General features: G+C 41.2%; 1 protein-coding gene across 1 annotated transcript in view; it reads right to left on the reverse strand.

Moving 5' to 3' along the window:
• Nucleotides 1–4,605: 4,605 nt before the first annotated feature.
• Nucleotides 4,606–19,200, reverse strand: part of gsap (gamma-secretase activating protein) — a 33,335-nt gene continuing 18,740 nt past the window's right edge. The window contains exons 25-32 of the mRNA XM_058624046.1: nucleotides 17,158–17,253; nucleotides 12,910–12,980; nucleotides 12,552–12,646; nucleotides 11,453–11,572; nucleotides 8,937–8,998; nucleotides 6,845–6,949; nucleotides 6,193–6,289; nucleotides 4,606–4,737 (exon numbers count right to left, since the gene is read on the reverse strand). Coding sequence (XP_058480029.1) covers nucleotides 4,637–4,737; nucleotides 6,193–6,289; nucleotides 6,845–6,949; nucleotides 8,937–8,998; nucleotides 11,453–11,572; nucleotides 12,552–12,646; nucleotides 12,910–12,980; nucleotides 17,158–17,253 — 747 coding nt within the window. The 3' untranslated portion in view covers nucleotides 4,606–4,636. The remainder of the gene's footprint in view (nucleotides 4,738–6,192; nucleotides 6,290–6,844; nucleotides 6,950–8,936; nucleotides 8,999–11,452; nucleotides 11,573–12,551; nucleotides 12,647–12,909; nucleotides 12,981–17,157; nucleotides 17,254–19,200) is intronic.

A 19,200-nucleotide genomic window follows, 5' to 3' on the forward strand; every position in this document is an offset into this window, starting at 1 on the left:
TTCTGGTACTAAGGATGTCTTTGTAAACCTTTTTAATTTACACCCCTGCCCCTCCAAATGTCTGTGCACGCCACTGGCTATGAAAACATATATTTATATACACTTTTACAAGCGTACTTATAAGAGTTAAATTTCTGCCAATAAACCCCCACAGGACTTTACATTTTTTAGACTTGTTTGACTCGACTTCCTCGGAGTTGAAGTGAAGGCAGCAGGGTTTGAGTTAGAGTCTGGTTTTTGACACAACCTTGTCCACCCAGCGGTGTGATGTGCGTGTGATGATCCATGTCCGGCTGACAGTGAGAGCTGTCAGATTAAGTTAGCCCCCAGTCTGTGCTTATTAGCCAGCTACATAACACTGACTGCATACCAAAGAGCGTAGGAGGAGGCAGTGGAGGGTAAGCAATTTGTTTGGAAATACCTTAAAGGAAAGGAGTTTTTCCCCTTAGTTTTTTAAAAGTAGAAGATCATACAAACGAGTGGTGACGGTTGTGTGATGACTGATGCTGAGATTATTTCCTGACTTCAGTGGAACTCAGCTGAGTCTGTCCAAAAGGCTAAATCTGCTCATAAATGTGAGATCACTTCCATCTTTGCAGCGCGTTTCCCGTTCAAGACGATTTGACTGCGAGTTCAAGTCTTTTTTCACATCTTTGACTCATAAAACTTGACAGAAACACAGTAAAGAGCCGGGTAAGGCTTTTATTTGCTTCGAAGGAAGAGACTTTTTTCTGTGCTTGTGGGAATGAGACATGTATCTCGGATCCACTGTCTGATGTTCAAATAACACACTTTTCTCTGGAAATGAGTAAAAAAAGGGTATATTTTTGGGTGAAGTGGCCCTTTAACTCCAGGATCCACAGAGAATTTAGGCTTTAATGGAAATTCACTGGCAAGGAAGTAACCTTGTGATGGATCTAAACTGTGTGTGTTTCAGAAAAATGTAACATAATCAATTGTAATACAAAGAAATACTTGTCCTCTATTATGTTGGTGATATTCAGGAATATCGTGGATTATCTAGGAGAGGAAAATACTAACAAGCTTCTCTGTGTGTTTGGTGTGTACTTTTCTCCAGTCTTGTATAAAGTACCTAAAAGGGATACTTGAGTAAAAGTACAAGTATCTTAACAGAAAATGACTTGAAAGTCACTTATTTATAATATTACTTAAGTAAAAGTCTTAAAAGTCTATGACATTTACTGTACTTGAGTATCAAAAGTAATTTTCTGGTATAAAATGTGAGGAGTAAGGCTTTATCCAGGTGGCTCAGTGGTAGGGTGAGTTGTCTTTCAAATGCAAGGTTGTGGGTTTGATTCCTGGCTCTACTAGTTTACAGTGGCAAGAAAAGGTATGTAAACCCTTTGAAATTAAACAAATACACTCTTAAACTAATGCCCCACAACCAATTATATTTTTTCATGTTTTTATTGAACACACAATGTAAAAGTTCACAGTTGCAGGGTGGGAAAAGAGCATATGAACGATGTGTGAATGGGTGAAAACTATAGTGTAAAGCAGACTTATTTTTTTGATTGATTTGGTAGTAAAGAGTGACATAGTAAGAGGAAATGTAGTGGAGTAAAGTGAAAGTTGCTAGAAATTACAGATACGTGAATTTCGTACCTCAGTACACTAACAAAGTATTTGTACTTTGTTACATTAACAACACTACTACTCACACAAAAGCAAAAAAAGTCAATGAGCTTGAAAACAGCAACTTTTTATTCACATTTCCTTTTTTTTTGTCACAGCAACCGCAAAGGAATCCTTTGTTTTCCACCAAAATCTTATGTAATTTACACTCAAAATCCCAGCATGACGTGACGCGTAAACAATGTCCAGTATGTAAGCCGTGCAAGCGTGGGTCGTCTTCCAACCCCGTCACGTGGATTACGAAACACACCACACACTCATGCTTTACAACCGCTACCAAGGAATTCCTCCACTTACACTGAAGAGCTCCCGCCGTGATTGATGGGTATGCGTTTTTTTAAACGCGGAGCAGATGTTTCGACGTGTGTGTGCAGACGGGGGGAATGATGTAAAAGGTTTTTTTTCTTTTTTTTCTTTTTTAAGATTATTTCACCCCTTTACCATGTCATCTCCTGTTTAAAGTCTTGTTGTTTTCATCTCGTAGTAAGTAATCCAACTTCATGTAATCCCATTTCTTCTCAATTATTTTGCTGTTTCAGTCCATACCGACAATGGAAAGTAACTCTCGCTATAGTGTATCTTGGAATGCAAAGAAAGTTGATTTATTTGACTATTTGGAATCTAAATAAGTGCAATAAACCTTTGCAGGAGTGAAAAAAAAGCACAATTATTCCTCACTGTCGCTCAGCAGCTGCAGCTTTTTCCAGGCTACATATGATTAATGTGACTAAACAATATATATATATATATAAATACCACGTTAAGGACTGCCCTAAATTAATTGCTATCAGCGCGTTAACGCTGACGTCCCTGAGTAGAATGCGTTTTTAATCAGGGCCGAGTATCGACAGTAATGGCGCAGTGTATTAAACACCACATTTAAATGACAATAACGATGACACACAGGCCCAAATTATAAGTGGACACACACATAAACAGGGGGCGGCTCATTGCTGCTGTTCAATGAGCCGCAAACAAACGATCAAACTTATCCGGGGGGCCGACACAAGTTACCGCTTGGGCAACAAACTTGTGCCCGGCTTGTGTGTGTTCACCACTGGTGTGTAATTAGGATGGGTTAAATAAATAGGGTCTAATTCGTGTGTGTGTGTGCATAAAAATGTATTCTAAAATTCTTTTAAACCTCTCAATTTGTTGGGCTCTTAAATTTGCGACGAATGTTGTTTAAACACTACATTTTTGCATTAGTGTGTATGCAGCAGTAGAAGCCACACACTTTGTTTGTTAATCAGGAGCGATTGGTTGCACCTGTGATTCTCCCACAGCTGAGGGCAATCAGAGCAGCAGGGAGGTTTTAAAGGAGGAGCTGAAGCCTCGCTGCTCAGTTGCTCTTTCTTCTCCAGAGGGTCAACACCTCCAGTTGACTTTCTCTTGCCTTGTCTGTGTTTTGAAAATGTGTTGTTTTCTTTTAATGTGTAATCCGTCTGTCTGGTGACTCTAACCTCATCAAGAGTTCTGGGTCCAGATTTTCCAGATTATTATTAGTGTGGGCGTTTTATTCCCACTGCTCTCTTGGGGGAAAACCCAACAGCCAAGAGCGACAGGGGCCAAACACATCATCACAGCAATTTGTGTTTTATTCCAATGCAGTTTTTTTTTTTTTTTATTTAACAGTGTGAAAAAATGTATTTGTGTAAGTTAGAAACTCTAAAAGTCTGGCTGTGTTTGGACAACATTGTCAGAGCTGAATTAGTGAGGGGAAAACACATTTATTTAAGTAATATTATCAATTATTAACTTGTTTCTGAAGTAGTCGCCAAGTGCAAGCTAGGTAACAACGATGGAAAGATGAGTGGGGGACAAACGGGAGGATGAATTACCACTTATAATAGAGTTATAATATGGTCATTTGTTAATTTTGATTCATAAAACACTGATGATAGTGTGTACAGTAATATTATGTCTTTATTACCACAACATTACATTATTATTATTATTATTACCAAGCTGGAATTTGCATAATATTACCATGCACTGAAATATAAAAGTTACTATAACAGAGTCAATTTTAAGATCACATGTTTAGAATTATGGCCAAACCTCACAGCCATACAACTGCAAATACAGTATTTCAGGAAGAAAATCCACCTCTTGTCACAAAAAATGTCCCTGAATCTGCCTCTCTTGTCATAATTCCCTTCATTTAGATGTGATATAAAGTAAACATTTGGTGTATTTCCCTTTATATATCGCACACGCCGCGGTCGTCTGTCACTCCCCCCCCCCCCCCTCAGATTTAAAGTCGCGCAGTGACTGACTGACTTAGTGACTGACCACGTCCAGGCTTTTGTCGCTGTGTAATCAAGCTGATTGGATGCGGCGGCGTTACAGGAAGCACGGCGGGACAAAAAACAAGTGCGCCTTGATTTATGAGCAAAGCCGTTTGAAAGGATTTGACGCCGACGTCCATAAATCGTACGAGACGCGGCGGAGAAGAAGTTGAGAGGGCGGAGGAGAGCGAGAGAGAGAGAATAGCTGCCGCGACAGATATTCACTCAAAAGAATAAGCTGATTTTCAATGAGTATATAGAATAGCATGTTTTCCAAAATTGATATATCCAAAAACAACGTAAATATTTGACTGTGTTATCATTCTTTGGTAGTTTTCACGCTGTCCTTACAAAGCCTCAGGATTTACTTATACACGCTCTGTTGTCTATACTCTATTCTTCCTCACCAGGCTTCTCCATCCATCCATCCATCTCTCTGCTCCGCCCTAATTTGTCATCAACCAGCAAGAAGCCTGTTTATGATCGCTCTAGCCTTTCAATCCCGCTATTCATCTTTCTACTTCTGGCCCTCCGCCGTCCACTCATCTGTCAAATGTCTTCAAGGCTCAGTCAATGATGACTGTGCTCGCAAACACATTTCGCGTCCTCATCTATTTCTGCCCCGCGATAAATCCATCCGCTGTTCGCCCGCCCGCCCGCCCGCCCGCCTGCCTTCCTCCACACATTCTTCATTTCTCCTCGAAGCCCAGCAGGATCAGCGTCTGCTTCAGGGCCGTCTCCTCCACGAAGCTGGCGTCCACGTTCTCCTGCTCCTCGAAAGGGTTCAGGGCTGGAATGCAGGAGGAGGACGAGTTAGAGTGATGAGTGGGTTTATATCACAGAGGGCACACACACACACACACACACTATACACACACACACACTTCCTTCTGTGCTTCATGGTGGAAACTGATGTTATGGAGAACCAGAATCCAACCTCCACCTTCGTTTGAGCGTTCACGCCAAGCGAATGCTAGAGTTCCGTCAATCGACTTAAGCTTGTCTCGTGCTAGAAGGATTTTCAAATCTGACATGATTTTTAAAAACATGGGAGATCAAAGACACAAAGAAAAACTCTGTAACCTGATCTCTTTATGTTTTAATCCTGAGAAAGCACAGATTAGACCATGATCGAACCATTTCAGGGAGGAGACTCTAGGGATCTCACAGAAACCTGCGTGATTTAACGTGACTTCAGGACTGCGGACTGTTGCCGTCGTCAGTTAGTAGCTGTTGTGTGTGCGCGATGTTTTGTGCCCTGAACCGCAAATAAACTGTGGATGAAGTCGACACGACAGGATAATTTGGCCGGATAATCTGTTCAAATCTGCCTAACATCCGAAGGCACCTAACGATTGTCGGAAGGATCAGATGGAGACCGAAATCTATGTCAATTATTCATTATTATGCGAGATAACACGTCAATAAGGGGCGCTTGAATCAAGTACAAAGAGTTTCTGTGTGATTTTCACTAACAAAACTAATAAATGTTGTATTTTGATCAAAAAGGTGTTTGTTTTTTCCTAGTTTTCTCAATTTTAAGAGCCAATCAGGCTCGTGTTCACCACTGGTGTGTAATTAGAATGGGTTATATACAGAGGTCTAATTTGTGTGTGTGTGCATAAAAATTTATTCTAAAATTCTTTTAAACCTCTCAATTTGTTGGGCTCTTAAATTTGAGACGAATGTTGTATAAACACTAAATTTTTGCATTAGTGTGTATGCAGCAGCAGACGCCACACACTTTGTTAGTTAATCAGGAGCGATTGGTTGCACCTGTGATTCTCCCACAGCTGAGGGCAATCAGAGCAGCAGGGAGGTTTTAAAGGAGGAGCTGAAGCCTCGCTGCTCAGTTGCTCTTTCTTCTCCAGAGGGTCAACACCTCCAGTGGACTTTCTCTTGCCTTGTCTGTGTTTTGAAAATGTGTTGTTTTCTTATATTGTGTAATCGCTCTGTCCGGTGACTCTTACCTCATCAAGATTTTCTTTTTGTGAAGTAATTATTATTATTATTAGTAGTGTGGGAGTTTTATTCCCACTGCTCTCTTGGGGGGGAAAACCCAACAGCCAAGAGCGACGGGGGCCAAACACATCATCACAGCAATTTGTGATTGTGGTTTTAAACGTCTTTTAAGCAAGCTGTGTTGTGTCTCAACCTTTTATTATTAAAGTGACATTGAGGAAAACAGAAAACAAACAACGCCGCTGTATGTGGATCAGGAAGGATACGGACATAAATGTTTTACCTTGTTCTTCTATATCTGAGAGTACTTTTGCCAGGTAGGAGAGAGGCAGAAACTCCGGTCTGAAGCTGGACTTGTCTCTGCCAGTGAATGCAAATCCCTGAGGAGGGAAAAAAAAAAAAAAAACAAGTTTTCTCCAGAATTCTCACACTCGAGACAAATCTGCTGCAGCAAATCCAGAAGAGCTTAACAAACTTTAAAAGTTGACTTCAAATTGTATTTTCTTGTCATCACATAAAACGCCCCTGGCTCTCCACGCCGGCGCCGTATGCTAAGAGCCAATTAGCCGAGAGACATTGACCCGCAGCTTCGCTAGGTCGATGGATGCTCAGATTAGAAATGCAGTTTTATTTTTCTGGAATTTCGACTCACCGTTAAAGGAATACTTCACTGATTTGCATTTAGCTTTGTATTACTAGAATAGGGGGTAGTATTTTTGAAAAATGGTGCTTCCCAATCTCACTTTTCCCCTGTTAGCATAACGGTTAGCAAAGATGGCGGACACTGTTTACGCGGAATTAGCGCTGCAGTTTCAAGCTTTACGTGTACGTAACAAAAAAAAAGGATGAAGACATTTCTCGCAGGGTTTTGTCGTTCCAAAACCCGTATCTCGTCGAGCTGAACTACGTTTTAAAAATGTCGTGCGCCGCGTTACCTTGTTTTTGTCGTGTTTCTCCAGCAGGTTCCTGACGTACTCTCTGGAGATTGAAGCTGAACTGACGGGATGGTCCCACATATGATAGATCCTCTGCTCCATGGGCTTCAACACACACACACACACAGAATAGATTTTACATTTTACACATGTAGCTCATGTCATGATAAAAAAAATCCTCCCTCCGGGGAACGGAGAACATCTGTGGCGCTCTATACGTTGCCAAGTGGAACTAAAAATCCATTTCTCTCGAGCTGACTGCTAATGAGGAATTCCATAAAATCCTATTCTTCAATGTTGTGAAATGCGCCGTCATTACGGAGCTGCTAAAGAACTTCAAAGGTTGTGTTTATATCAGAGGGGACAAAACAAAGCCAAGCTGGCTGGCAGCTTTTTAAAATTAATCACTATTAGTCGTATAAAAAAAAAAAAGAGTTGGCAATATAGATCCAATCTTCTGTCACAGTTAATGAGATTTTATTTGAATGATATAGTGTAGTTTTTAATTTATTTCTCCCTCCAGTGGTTAAATCTAGTAACCATTTCATCATAAAATAAGAAGAAAAGAACGCCGCCTGGTAAATATTGTGTCATTTCAGGACAAATAATACAAATTACGCGATAAGTGATACAATCACTCTTCACCTCTCCAGCGATCCCTGAAAATAGTTTATTTAGACATTACTTTACCCAGATTCACCTTTTTTGTAATAATTACTTATTCAAAGGGGAAGGGAATAACAAAAAAAAGTATTAGTTAAATCTTCAAAGTCAATTTGTTTATATAATGATGTTTTCATGAAACTGTAACACTTAAATCAGAAAGAATTCAACCATACAGGCTGTGACACGACCCTTAACCCTTTAACACCGAGCGTATTGCAGACAACACATTAGCGCAGATGCACTCTGCATTACCGTAATTACACGACGGTTTGTGCCATCGGAAAAATGTGGAGTAATTTCACTTGCAGCCATTTTTTTGGCCTGTTTTGACATTGCGACATTTTTATTTGAATTTTTTATTTTAAATATGTTTTATACTGTTCATATTTTGAATTTAACACACACAATCTATTTTGACATGCAGTAAATTGTAAATAACTGCCAGATATTGGAAGTTATTCTGGCAAAAGGACATTCTCTGCCAATTTTATGGTTAAATAAGCAAAAACAAAGTCCAGACGGACATTTTGAGGCTTAGGTTTTAACGAATAAACATATTCTAAACCTAAAGGATGCATCTTTAAAATTATATTTCAGTGATAAATTGTATGTTTTCACAATAAAAACTCACAATAATGAGAATTACTGAGGTGAACTTCTTTAGGATCTTTTGTGGTATAAAGACTGACCTTGTCAGGACTAGTAGTCCTCATGGAGACCAAAATCCTGGGCCATAATGAGGTTTTTACCTCATTTTACACAATATACATGCTTGAGGCTCTTAGATTGTGGTCAGGTATTAACTGTTATGGTTAAGGTTAGGGGTGAGGCTTTGGTAGGTAAATGAATGGAAGTGAATGCAGAGTCCTAACAAGTAAAGCTGTGTGTGTGTGTGTGTGTGTGAGAGAGAGATGTACCTGCTAAATATCTACAGCCTGACAGAGTCACCAAACAAAAATTTGTAGGGTAGGAAATGGGACACTCAACATTCCTCTCATCGCAACACAAAGCAGAGCCATAAAATATACTGGATCCACTCGTGAAGTTACACAAGAGTTGGAGCATAAACACACACACATACACAGGCGGCGCGCTCAGGAAGAGACACACACACACACACACTTATGAGCCAATTACACACACGCTTTGTGATTAGCTTTAGCGAGATGAGACTAAAAATACCATCAAACTCTTAATTGGACCAGAATGGGAAGTTTCGGGGAGAGAACTGTTCAAGAGAAGATGAACCCCCCCCCAACACACACACACACACACTTTATATTAGCAGCATGCATTGTTTCACTCACAATCCGTACTCCAAGCTGGATTATTTGTACATGTTGTCTTTTTAGGTGGCTCAAACTGCATATTTTCACCTCCCATAAAAACTGCATATACACACACACACACGCACATTGTGAAGTACCTCAGGTAGTCTCTTCAGTATGCTGAACTTGAGTCTCTCATTGGCATCGCTGTTGTCCAAATCTAAACACAAACATGGGGGGGAAAAAAAATGTTATTTGCTTGAAAAGAATGCAAATACACTTATTAACCCTTAGAGCACGGAGCACTAGGCTGCTTTTTTCCATGACTTATAAGATTGTTTCTTATGTCCTCTTTTTCAGCACAACCTAGGTAATCTTTTTTTTTTCATTTTCACCAACTATATAAACAAACCTGAGCAAAAATTCCTAAAAAAAAAATCGGATTGAATTAATGACATTTGGAAATATGTCACAGTTCAAAGTTCACTTGGCTCGTTTTTACGAACACAAATAAAAGAAGCCTGAAGATGTGACCTATAAACACAACCACGATGTACCAAGGGTGCCGCGTGACCGCGTGGTTAAATCCCCTACGCCAAGTGGCAGTGGGTTCAAATTCCTCCCACTACACAACAGTTGAAATAGTGGACAGTGACAAAAGACAACACACTTCCTTCTAACTCAGAAAACAAGCCACCAAAGACTGCCAGTCATCCGTCAACTCAAAGGACTTCATGTTGCTACACTCAAAGCATCATTCAGCCAATTCTATTGTTTTGTTCCACCTGCTTTTTCAATACACACTCTCTGTGTCAGAAATTGGACCAGACCAACACTGCTGCAAAAAGTAAAAGGTCTTCCCACACTCGACCTCATTAAACTTAAAAAGGTCATTACACGCATCGCAATTTTCAATAAAACAGGACTTCACACAGGAGGTGCAGGAGGGCTCGCTTTGGAAGAAGCCCGAGTGTGATCAGAGCTGTTTTATGTGTAAAGTGTGTTAAGTTTATTATATGTGTTGTGTTTCGTTTAATTACTAAACAACCTTAAAGCAATCAAGGTTTTGGTGGAAGTTGTGTGTTGTGTTGCCGTGACAATCGTTCGATTCAAATCAGATGTTTTCGTATGCAGGAAGCAGACGGGTTGTATCAGGGTTGTATCTCAGAGACAGAATGGACCAATCAAATCACACCAAGCCACACAAGGGAGGTGGATCTCAGAGGCGGGGCTTAGAAAGTGGACCAATCGAATAACACAAAAACCAATCGAGGCCAAGCTATAAAATATGTCATATCTTGACACATAAACCACATTTTTAAATTGTAAACGACAAATTTCTCGCGTCAAATGATCTTAAAACTGCGTTTTGCGACACAGAAAGGTTTTATTTCTAGTTTTTACTTCAATTGTGTGTAATAACACATAATACATTACGCCTCATAATCACAAGTATAAACTCTCTAAGTCCCGCCTTCTCAAAAGTATTGAACACAATACAAAACGTGACAACAGCATGATCAGCACAAGCATGTTTGTATGCTAACATGCTAAAGATAAACATAGTCACATGTTAGCAATGCAGATGCTAGCAATTAGCTTTGTTTTGACTTTCACGGTTAGGCTCAAGGGTGTGTGTGTGTGTGTGTGGGTGTGTGTTTTTGAAACGAGGCAACAAGCAAGTGCGCACATGTCCAGCAAATTACACTAAACAAAGAAAGATGAAGAAGAAAGAGGATATTTATTTATTTTCGATTCATCCGTGGTGAGAAGAGACACATGGACCCTCCCTCTTCACGATACATGGTTTTTCTCCAGAAACCATTTGGATTTGGTTCTTTAAATAATCTTCTCATCTTTTGAAGCCCTTTGTTTGGTTTGTTCACTTCATGAGAAAGAGAAGCATGTAAACGCTGAGATCAAGGGCAATGAGTGAAGCCAGACATTTTTGGCGATGTTGATCCTTGTGCTTTTAGAAATCCACGCCAAGACTAACAAATAAACATCATCAGTGCCACGTCTGACCCCTGACCATGTACACTTTGTTTTAAACAAGAATCAATTATCCCGTAGCTACAAACACGAAACATGCTTCGCCACTTTATTGTTCTTTTCAGCAATTCTTTATCACGATCAACAAAGAGCTGTGCTGGTTTGGATTTACACTTACACTGCTTTGAGCTAAATATGAACATTCTTGCAATTACAATGCTGAACAACCAAGCACTTCTGTTTGGGGACAAGATTTTATGGCTTGATTTTTACCCGCGATTTGTTTGCACGTTGTCCCCCGCGTGTGCATGGGTTTTTTCGCCGGGTTCTCCGTTTCCTCCCACGGTCCAAAAACATGCAATATGGGGACTTGGCACAGAAATCTGTAGGCGATGTTTGTTTACCCCTTAAACTGTCGCTCTGGTAGTCCCGAGAGTTTAATGCATTCAGTTGGTTTGACCGAATCATGTAGCCTGTGATGCCTCATCAGACGCAGCCGTTAAATGTGTGATGCCTGGTCTTTCTGTCGTACACGAACATAAATAAAATCTGGCAAAAACCAGCCTTTTTGGGTTTGTGTGTACTCCAAGTCTTTTCAAACTCTGTAACGACGGTGACAGTTGTGTCCCCAGGTTTGCGTGCATGTGCATAAACATACACTTTTGTTTGTGTGTTTACGTACCCGTCATGAGCCGAGACAAAAATGTTTCAGTGAGCTGGAGGAAGCCGTGATCAATGTACTGCAGGAAGATGTGATGAGGGAGGCAGCGCACGGCAAACACTGCCACGAGCGTGTGGAAACCTGGAGACAGAAAAGAAGAGGAACACTTTTAATATGTTTTTTACTGGAACTAAAAACATATATATATATATACATATATATACAAATACATATATTTATATACTTATATATTTATATTGCACCTGCAGCCTAGATGTTAAATGCATGCTGCCTTGCTTCAGGGTATTTTTCTTTCCTCCTTTCACTCTCACAGACAGTTTGGGTTTCAAACCAACTGTTTACTCATGAGTAGTGAAATCATGGGATTATGTAACTGGGGGGGGAGATTAAAATGCCACAAACACTGGGGAATGAATTCAAAATGACTGAAAATGCATTCACCCACAGCTTTTACCCATTGTCGGCTCTATGCTAATGTTCCTCATAATTTTGGTTATATTAGTGCAGCGGAGTCAGTCTCGGCGCGGTGACATGGCGGTGAGGTGGAGACACACAAGCGGATTATGACAATTTAGAGAGTGTGTGTGTGTGTGTGTGTGTGTGTGTACTTGTATGTGTTACCTCCTGACATAAACACTGATCTTGACAGGACTAGTAGGACCAAAACCTGGTCCTCATGTGGCAGAACCTCATTTCTGAGGAACTAGTTGAGTTTAGTATGAAGATTTTGTCTGGTCCTCACTTCCCTTAAAATGGCTTTTTGAGGGTTAATTCCTGGTTTTAGAGTTATTGTTAGAATTGGGTTTAAGTTAGGCTAGGGAATGTGATATATCTACATGAGTCCTCACTACGACTGCTGCTCAAACGTGTGTGTTTGTACCTGGTATTCCTTATGTTGTGGGGACCTAAATCTGTTTACACACTCACATTATGGGGGCTTGTCTTCCTTATGGGGACAAAAATCAAGTCCCCATAACATAATGACTACATTTTTAAGTGAAGACATGTTTTTTAACATTAGGCTGAGGTCAGGGTTAGGAATAGGCAAGTCGATGCAGTGTCCTCTGAGGTCATGGAAACCAGCGTGTGCGTGTCGTACCAGGTGGGAATGGCAGGCAGAGACCCCTCGTGGCCTCCAGGATCCGAAACATGAAGTGAAACACGGACCATTCGGCTGAACTGGCCTGCTGTTTCCTGGAGAATGCACGCATGACACACACACACACACACACACACACACACAAATCTAAATGGCAATGTTACATAATAACGATCTGGAGCACATGCATTCTCTCTGCAATGAGTAACTATTGGTGATTTAAGTACGTGTGTGTGTGTAAGAGAATGAACACGGCAATACTGAGAAACATGGAGAGTGTGGGGCTGAAAAGTGACTGTGGTTTGATGCCACAGAGATTTTGAGGAGACGCACTGACGAAGGACAGTGGATTACTCACAAGCACAGAGCACGAGGGCCAAGTTCATACTTCAGCCAGACTGACTCCACCATGTGTCTGATGAGTTCCAGCTAAAAACACACACACACAGACACACACACACACACATTAGTGCTTACGGTAGGAAACGCTCCATTAGATTCAAATGAAACATTCTCTTCGACAGGCAGCTTGAGTCAGAGGCCTGGAAATTTTGCACTACACAAGCATCTTGTCGGGAAAAACATGCAATTCAGACATCCACCGTTACATTTCATTTCCTCTGAGGAAAGGTTCACTTGTCCTATGATCTGTTTCCTCACTCCACAAAACAAAAGTGGGAACACATGGTTCCAACACCGTCATGCCTGACCGCGTCATTTCCCCCCACACATGTGACAGAATGACTGTAATCGGTGGAATGCACTGGGCCCGTGTGGAGCGTGCCCGCTGCGTGCTGAAGAACACGCCCCCCCCCCCCCCTATTTCCACGAATGACCTCTCGCTCGCATGCTGTTGAATAACAGGAAGGCTCGTCTACCTCACTCACATCCTGTACACCAGTGGGAAACCCTCGACAGTGACCTCAGGGTGGGAATTTCAATTAACATGCTTCCACTTAACGCTCATGTAAGCGCACTAGAGGGGTTGGAGGACAAATGGGATAATAAGCTTCTCTGATGTCGGTGTTTGCTTTATTTAACCTTTGTTTTCCCCCACCTCTTTATTCATTTATCTATATGTTTAATGTAAACGGTATTTTGTGTGTCTACACGTGCACGAGTGGATCTTGAGGGGGGGTCACACATTGCTGATTGTTCTTGCCTCTTTTCCTTACTTATATCCATTTTCCATCACAATATTTTATTACCCTATGTTAGAGGTATTTGTTATGTTTTAATTTTACATTTTTACATCATTTTTTTTATCCGTGGTCTCGTCGAAGAACCGCCCACATGTTTACATTTTTATTCATCTTCTCCGCCTGCGATGAGGGACGGTCGGCGTGGTTGAGAAGCTTCTCACGTCGGCGTATTACAGCCTTCACTTGTCTGTGTGTAATGGTTTGACCCTGAGGAAACCGCTGTTCAGTCAATACCCTCTAGTCTTTTTAATCAGGCAGTCACAATAAATCAGTACAGGCTTTGTAACTTCCTACTTGAACTTGTGTGTTTTAACAAAGTGTTGTGCCTCGAATGTAATGAGAATCCATTTGTTCTCTCGCGGACACCCGTTAACTACTTTCTCTCGCCCATGTATATATTTCTATTTTATGTAACGCCAAAGCTGACAGTGGTATTAATCAGCCGAGTGGTGCATATTAGCTGCTTTGTAAACACAGATATTTCTGTAATTATTCTACTGCAAAAAAAAAAACCCCACATCGACAACTGCTGTTTATTAGCAAACATTCCTGCCGCTGAAGTTGTTAATGGCATAAAATAAATTATTCAGAGTTTAATTTCTTTCTTCAACAACTAGCATCTGTTGTGCTTGTTGCTGATGTAATGCAGGCCCTTGACAATCAGTAAATAGGATAAAAAATATTTAGCAGGGATGTTTTTTTTTTGCGGTTTACAGCAACTCGTGATTCATAGCAGTTTACCCGGTGTGGCTTTTTATTAGAATAAAATCTGGAATCAGCGATTTGTCTTAATGAGCCTCTGGATTTATTTGGTGCAAAAATAACAAAACATAAAAGTTTGATAATCGTGGGTAAAGAATAACTTTTCTGCTTCATAATGATTGCAATTCCAGTCTATGCCACGACATAGCAAGACTTTTAATATGCATTACTCATCAATTATACTGTATATGTATAATAAATTCCCCGTTTTAAATCATTCATATTGGGCTTTTATTGTGATATGGACCTTCTTTTGTGTCTCTAAGGCTAGTTCTTTGGTATGTTATGTTTTGTATGTATATCTGTAGCATTCCTCATCCAGCATCACTGTATCCAGGTAATTTGGAGCTGCACAGTGCAGGAACAGCAGCACACTGCATTTTTGACATCAAATTGTCCAGGTATATTTTCAGCTGGAAAATCCACTTGTAAGACCTTTCATGGACGTTTTTAGCTTTACTGCTTTACGACAGCTATGTTGCCGTGTGCTTGCCTCCATCAGTTGTGATGTAAAACGCAGCATTGTGTTTGCATTAGTGTGGTAATGTGACATACAAACACGGCTGTACTGAGAAACGCAGAGAGTGTCCCAGAGTGAGTCGCGTGAAGCTAATTGCCTTAAACAGCGTTGCGTGAACTACTGGCTCACGCAATGACACTTGCTGTTGGTGAGAATGAATGTGTTAGTTCTCCGTCACAATAGGGATAGGAAGTAAATTAAAAAAAGGTATGACAATAATGAAAGTATGGCGCTGTAATCAATCACTGCACTTAGTCTCAATAAGCAGCAACAAGAGAGGGAGATGTTCTTTATTAGCGGAGGAGAAGTCGTCCCTCTTTGAAACACTGACTGTGTGAAGTATGAGTCAACTTTATGTGAGTTCACGTCACCTGGGTGGCGAGTTAGTACTATTCTTGAAGTAAAACTCCCCCTAAGGCTCTATCCTATGAGTCTTTGTGTCAGTATGTTCTAATAAGTCCAGCTCCCAGGATAAGAAAGTTTCTCACTCTCGCCGAGTGGAATAAATTCAGTGATCGACCACATTTGTCTGTCGCACCATGAAGCCAAAATTATTACAGACTCGCCGGGCCTCCGCTTCCTTCACTGTGAGTCTGGAGGCGCAGGTTAAAACTCATGAGTCTGTGTCGTACTGAGCCGAGCCGTCAACTGATCCAGCTGTGAGCTGGGATTTTCATTTGCAATTCCATAGCAAGTCCCAGAACGTTTTTCTATTCGATTCCGGCCTTACCCTTGACCTGATTTGATACAGTTGTGTTGACATTTGCTATGTCTGCTTTCAGTGGCCCCATAGCTGTGAAGGGATTTACCTCCCAGGAATACTAAAGAGTGACTTTACTACACTGAGTTGACTCTATATGGTGCTGAGAGAGAGAGAGATTGCTCTACTTGGTTTACATAGATGTCACCTGCCTCTCTGCGGGGGCAAACCGAAGGCACATATTTGGTTTTGAAGTGTGGGCCAAGCACAATTCAATACATAAAATGTGCAACCCGAGTTTAAAATGGGTACAGCAATCCAAATTAAAGGTATTGGAGAGTGTGTTCCGCCTCAGACACTCCAGAGAATAAGAATCCAGACGAGCTACACTTACACTTTTCCACAACATAAGCAAAAACTACATTCGCAGGCAGTAAATAACGTTTAAAATCGTGATAAAACGGGTGGTACAATTGTTGTCAGTGAAGCCAGTATTTCTATTTAACACGTTTCCTTAATATTTTATGTTTGCTTTTTTTTTTTTACGACTTAAAGTTCCAGTGTGGAACAATAATACTTCAGTAAGTGTATTTACTGAAATTAAAACGGTCCAGTTTTCTTAAGAGAACCATGATAACAATGTAAAAAGTAGAGTGTGGAAGGAGAATGCAGCACAAGTTTAGTTCGCCGCACACCCACACGTTAGACAGCATGATGCACAGTCCTGCCAGAGCTGTATGGTGTCATAATGAGCAGAGAAACACGGGGGGGGGGTGAAAAAAAGCAACTAAATGTGAACATAAATAAAACAGGTTTCAACTTAAATGGCTTTTGTAATGCGTTATGTGGAAGCATCAACATTCAATATTTATACCGGATCTAAGGAAATGGGAATACATCAACTAAATGTGAATTTGACACTAAGTTATAAGAAATAACTCTGTGGAGCCCGTGGGTTACTGTATGGTGTCAGACATCATGATGATGATCATGTCAGAAGAAAATAAAAACCTGAAACTAAAAATAGTGGGCATGGCAATACCCCGTCTCCGGCTGCAGTTAACCACTTCCTGCACGGACACACGTGGCTAAGACTGAGCATGAAAATCTTCCAAAAAAAAAAAAAGGAGGAGTCTGTTTAAAGAGATGGCGGAAAGGGCAACTTCCCTGAAGTGAAGGGCACACATCCATCTGTTCGCCACAGTGGGAAAAAAAAAACACGTCGCCACCGTTTCCAATTGACTGATCGCCGCTGTGAGTGCCACTTAACCTTCCCCCGAAAAAGACGGAGGGCAAATATTAAATAAATAAAAAACACTAAGAGCTGCACCGTCACTTTTATATAATCATCTTGGGGGGGGGGGTTGTGTACAGAGCTCCTGTGCTCGACAACACAAACAAACAAACACACACTGTACCAACCAGTTTGGCTACATAGCAGACAACCAGTGAGTCAGTCTTCTTCTTTCCCAGTCGAGGCAGGTGCCTGTTGAGATGCTCTCGCAGCTTGTCAACCGTCTGCATGCAAAGCAAAAAAATAAAAACAACAGAAAAACACACTGATTATTTTCTGTGAATCTACTCTGTGTGTTTACGTGTGTGTGTGTGTTTGAGAATACTTTGCAGTGCACTCGGCAGGGTCAAATTGAGTTCACCTCCACTTTTCCCCCCCTGACTACAGTGTCCCAAAAAATTGATTAAACCATGGAGGAGCAGAGCGGAAAGGAGGAGAGGAAAAGAGGAGGAGAGTCCGGGAGTAAGTGAGAGGTGGTAGCAGCAAATGAGTGAAGAGCTACAAACAGTGTAGATTTAAGAGTGTGAACTGATATCCTTCAGGGGGGAAGAAGGGAATGACAAATACAAGAAAGATCAGAGCGAGGAAGAGGGGTGGAAATAAAGTGGAAGGAAGGAAGAAGTGATGAAGAAAGAGGAGAGGGTAATTCTAATAATAGCCGGGGCGACTGTTACCATTTAAACTGAACTCCATTAAACTCTTTAAGAACTCTGCTGAGCACAGGGGAAAGTGGAGGATATGAAATTGTCCATCAAACGGCATCCAAAAAAAAAGAAAGGAAAAAAAAAGAAGCAGGGCAAGGACCTTAACGTGCCCCTTCCTGTAAATTGTCGACTCATCTGAAGCGTCACGGGAGCTTCGCCTTAAAAGATGACAATGGGAGGGGGAATAATCTGCCGTCAGCATCTCGCGATGGATGTTTAGTAGTCTGTGTTTCAGCCCGTGTTCAAAGATGGATCCGCCTCCCGCCGAGCCAACACTGTTGTACATCAAAGGTCTGAGAGGCACCCATCATTTTCTCATTATTATGCCCATTCCACGAGTCGGCGGAGGGAAAATAGGAACGCGTACACACAAACACGCGGTGCGCTCCGAGACATCAAAGTGAGCATCCAATCTCAGAGCTATTGAGGAACAATCTACGCTGTGGCTGATGAGTTTGATTATTTTCAACCATGTTCAGCTCCTGCCGTTTGATTTTGAGTATCAGTATCATCTCACCATTTACAGGTACCTGCAACTGAAAAATATCGTATTTAAAATTTTCACAAATCCATTTTGGGGGCCGGATTGGACCCACTGGTGGGCTGGTTCTGGCCCGTGGGCCATACATTTGACACCCCTGATTGAACCCATCCTTATTACACATGAGTAGTAAACACACACAAGCCCTGCTCCCATCTCGGGATTTGAACTGGCAACCCCCTGTGTACAAACCCAATTTCTTTCCACTTGGCCACGAGGTGTCCACTTCCTGTGTTATAACACCCAGCACTAGCTGTAGGGCTTCTGGTTAGTGAACGTGCGACCACATTTGTATGGCAGCTCTCTTTGTGCTGCGCCTTCTGCCAACGAAGCTCTACAATGACAACACTTCCCATGATTCCACAGTGCTTCATGACGTCATCAAACTAGGTCCGCTGTTTTTGTTTTCATTGACAAAGCCCTAGTGGCTTCTCAGGGTTTTCAAGTGGACGTAAATTTAAACTAAAATAATTCTCAAGGATTAAGCTTTGTATTACTAGAATATGGATAGTACTTGGTCCGAGCCTTGAAACTGCAACGCTAATTCCGCACTTTTTAGACCCACTCAAAGGGGGCGGGACCTCAATCCCAGAATGTAAACAGTGTCCGCCATCTTTGCTAACAGTTACGCTAACAGGACCAAGTGTAGCTGGTGGGCACGTAACAAAGAAAAGAGTGAATATTGATATTTCTCAACGCTATTAGTTATTTACAATTAACTACGTGTTAAAATAGTGTATTAACAATTTAAAATGAAGACTAAAACAAACTGTAGTTGTACATGAACACCAGCTTTTGTTTGTTCAATTTCAAATTTGAACGGTATGTAACATATTTAAAGTCACATTTGTGTGAGTTTTTCCATCACATATCACTGTCTCCGTGATCAGCAGCTTGGTGAGAATCTATCAGATTCTAAGCTGTAA

The sequence above is a fragment of the Solea solea genome, chromosome 3, assembly GCF_958295425.1.
Source record: "Solea solea chromosome 3, fSolSol10.1, whole genome shotgun sequence".
NCBI lineage: Eukaryota > Metazoa > Chordata > Actinopteri > Pleuronectiformes > Soleidae > Solea > Solea solea.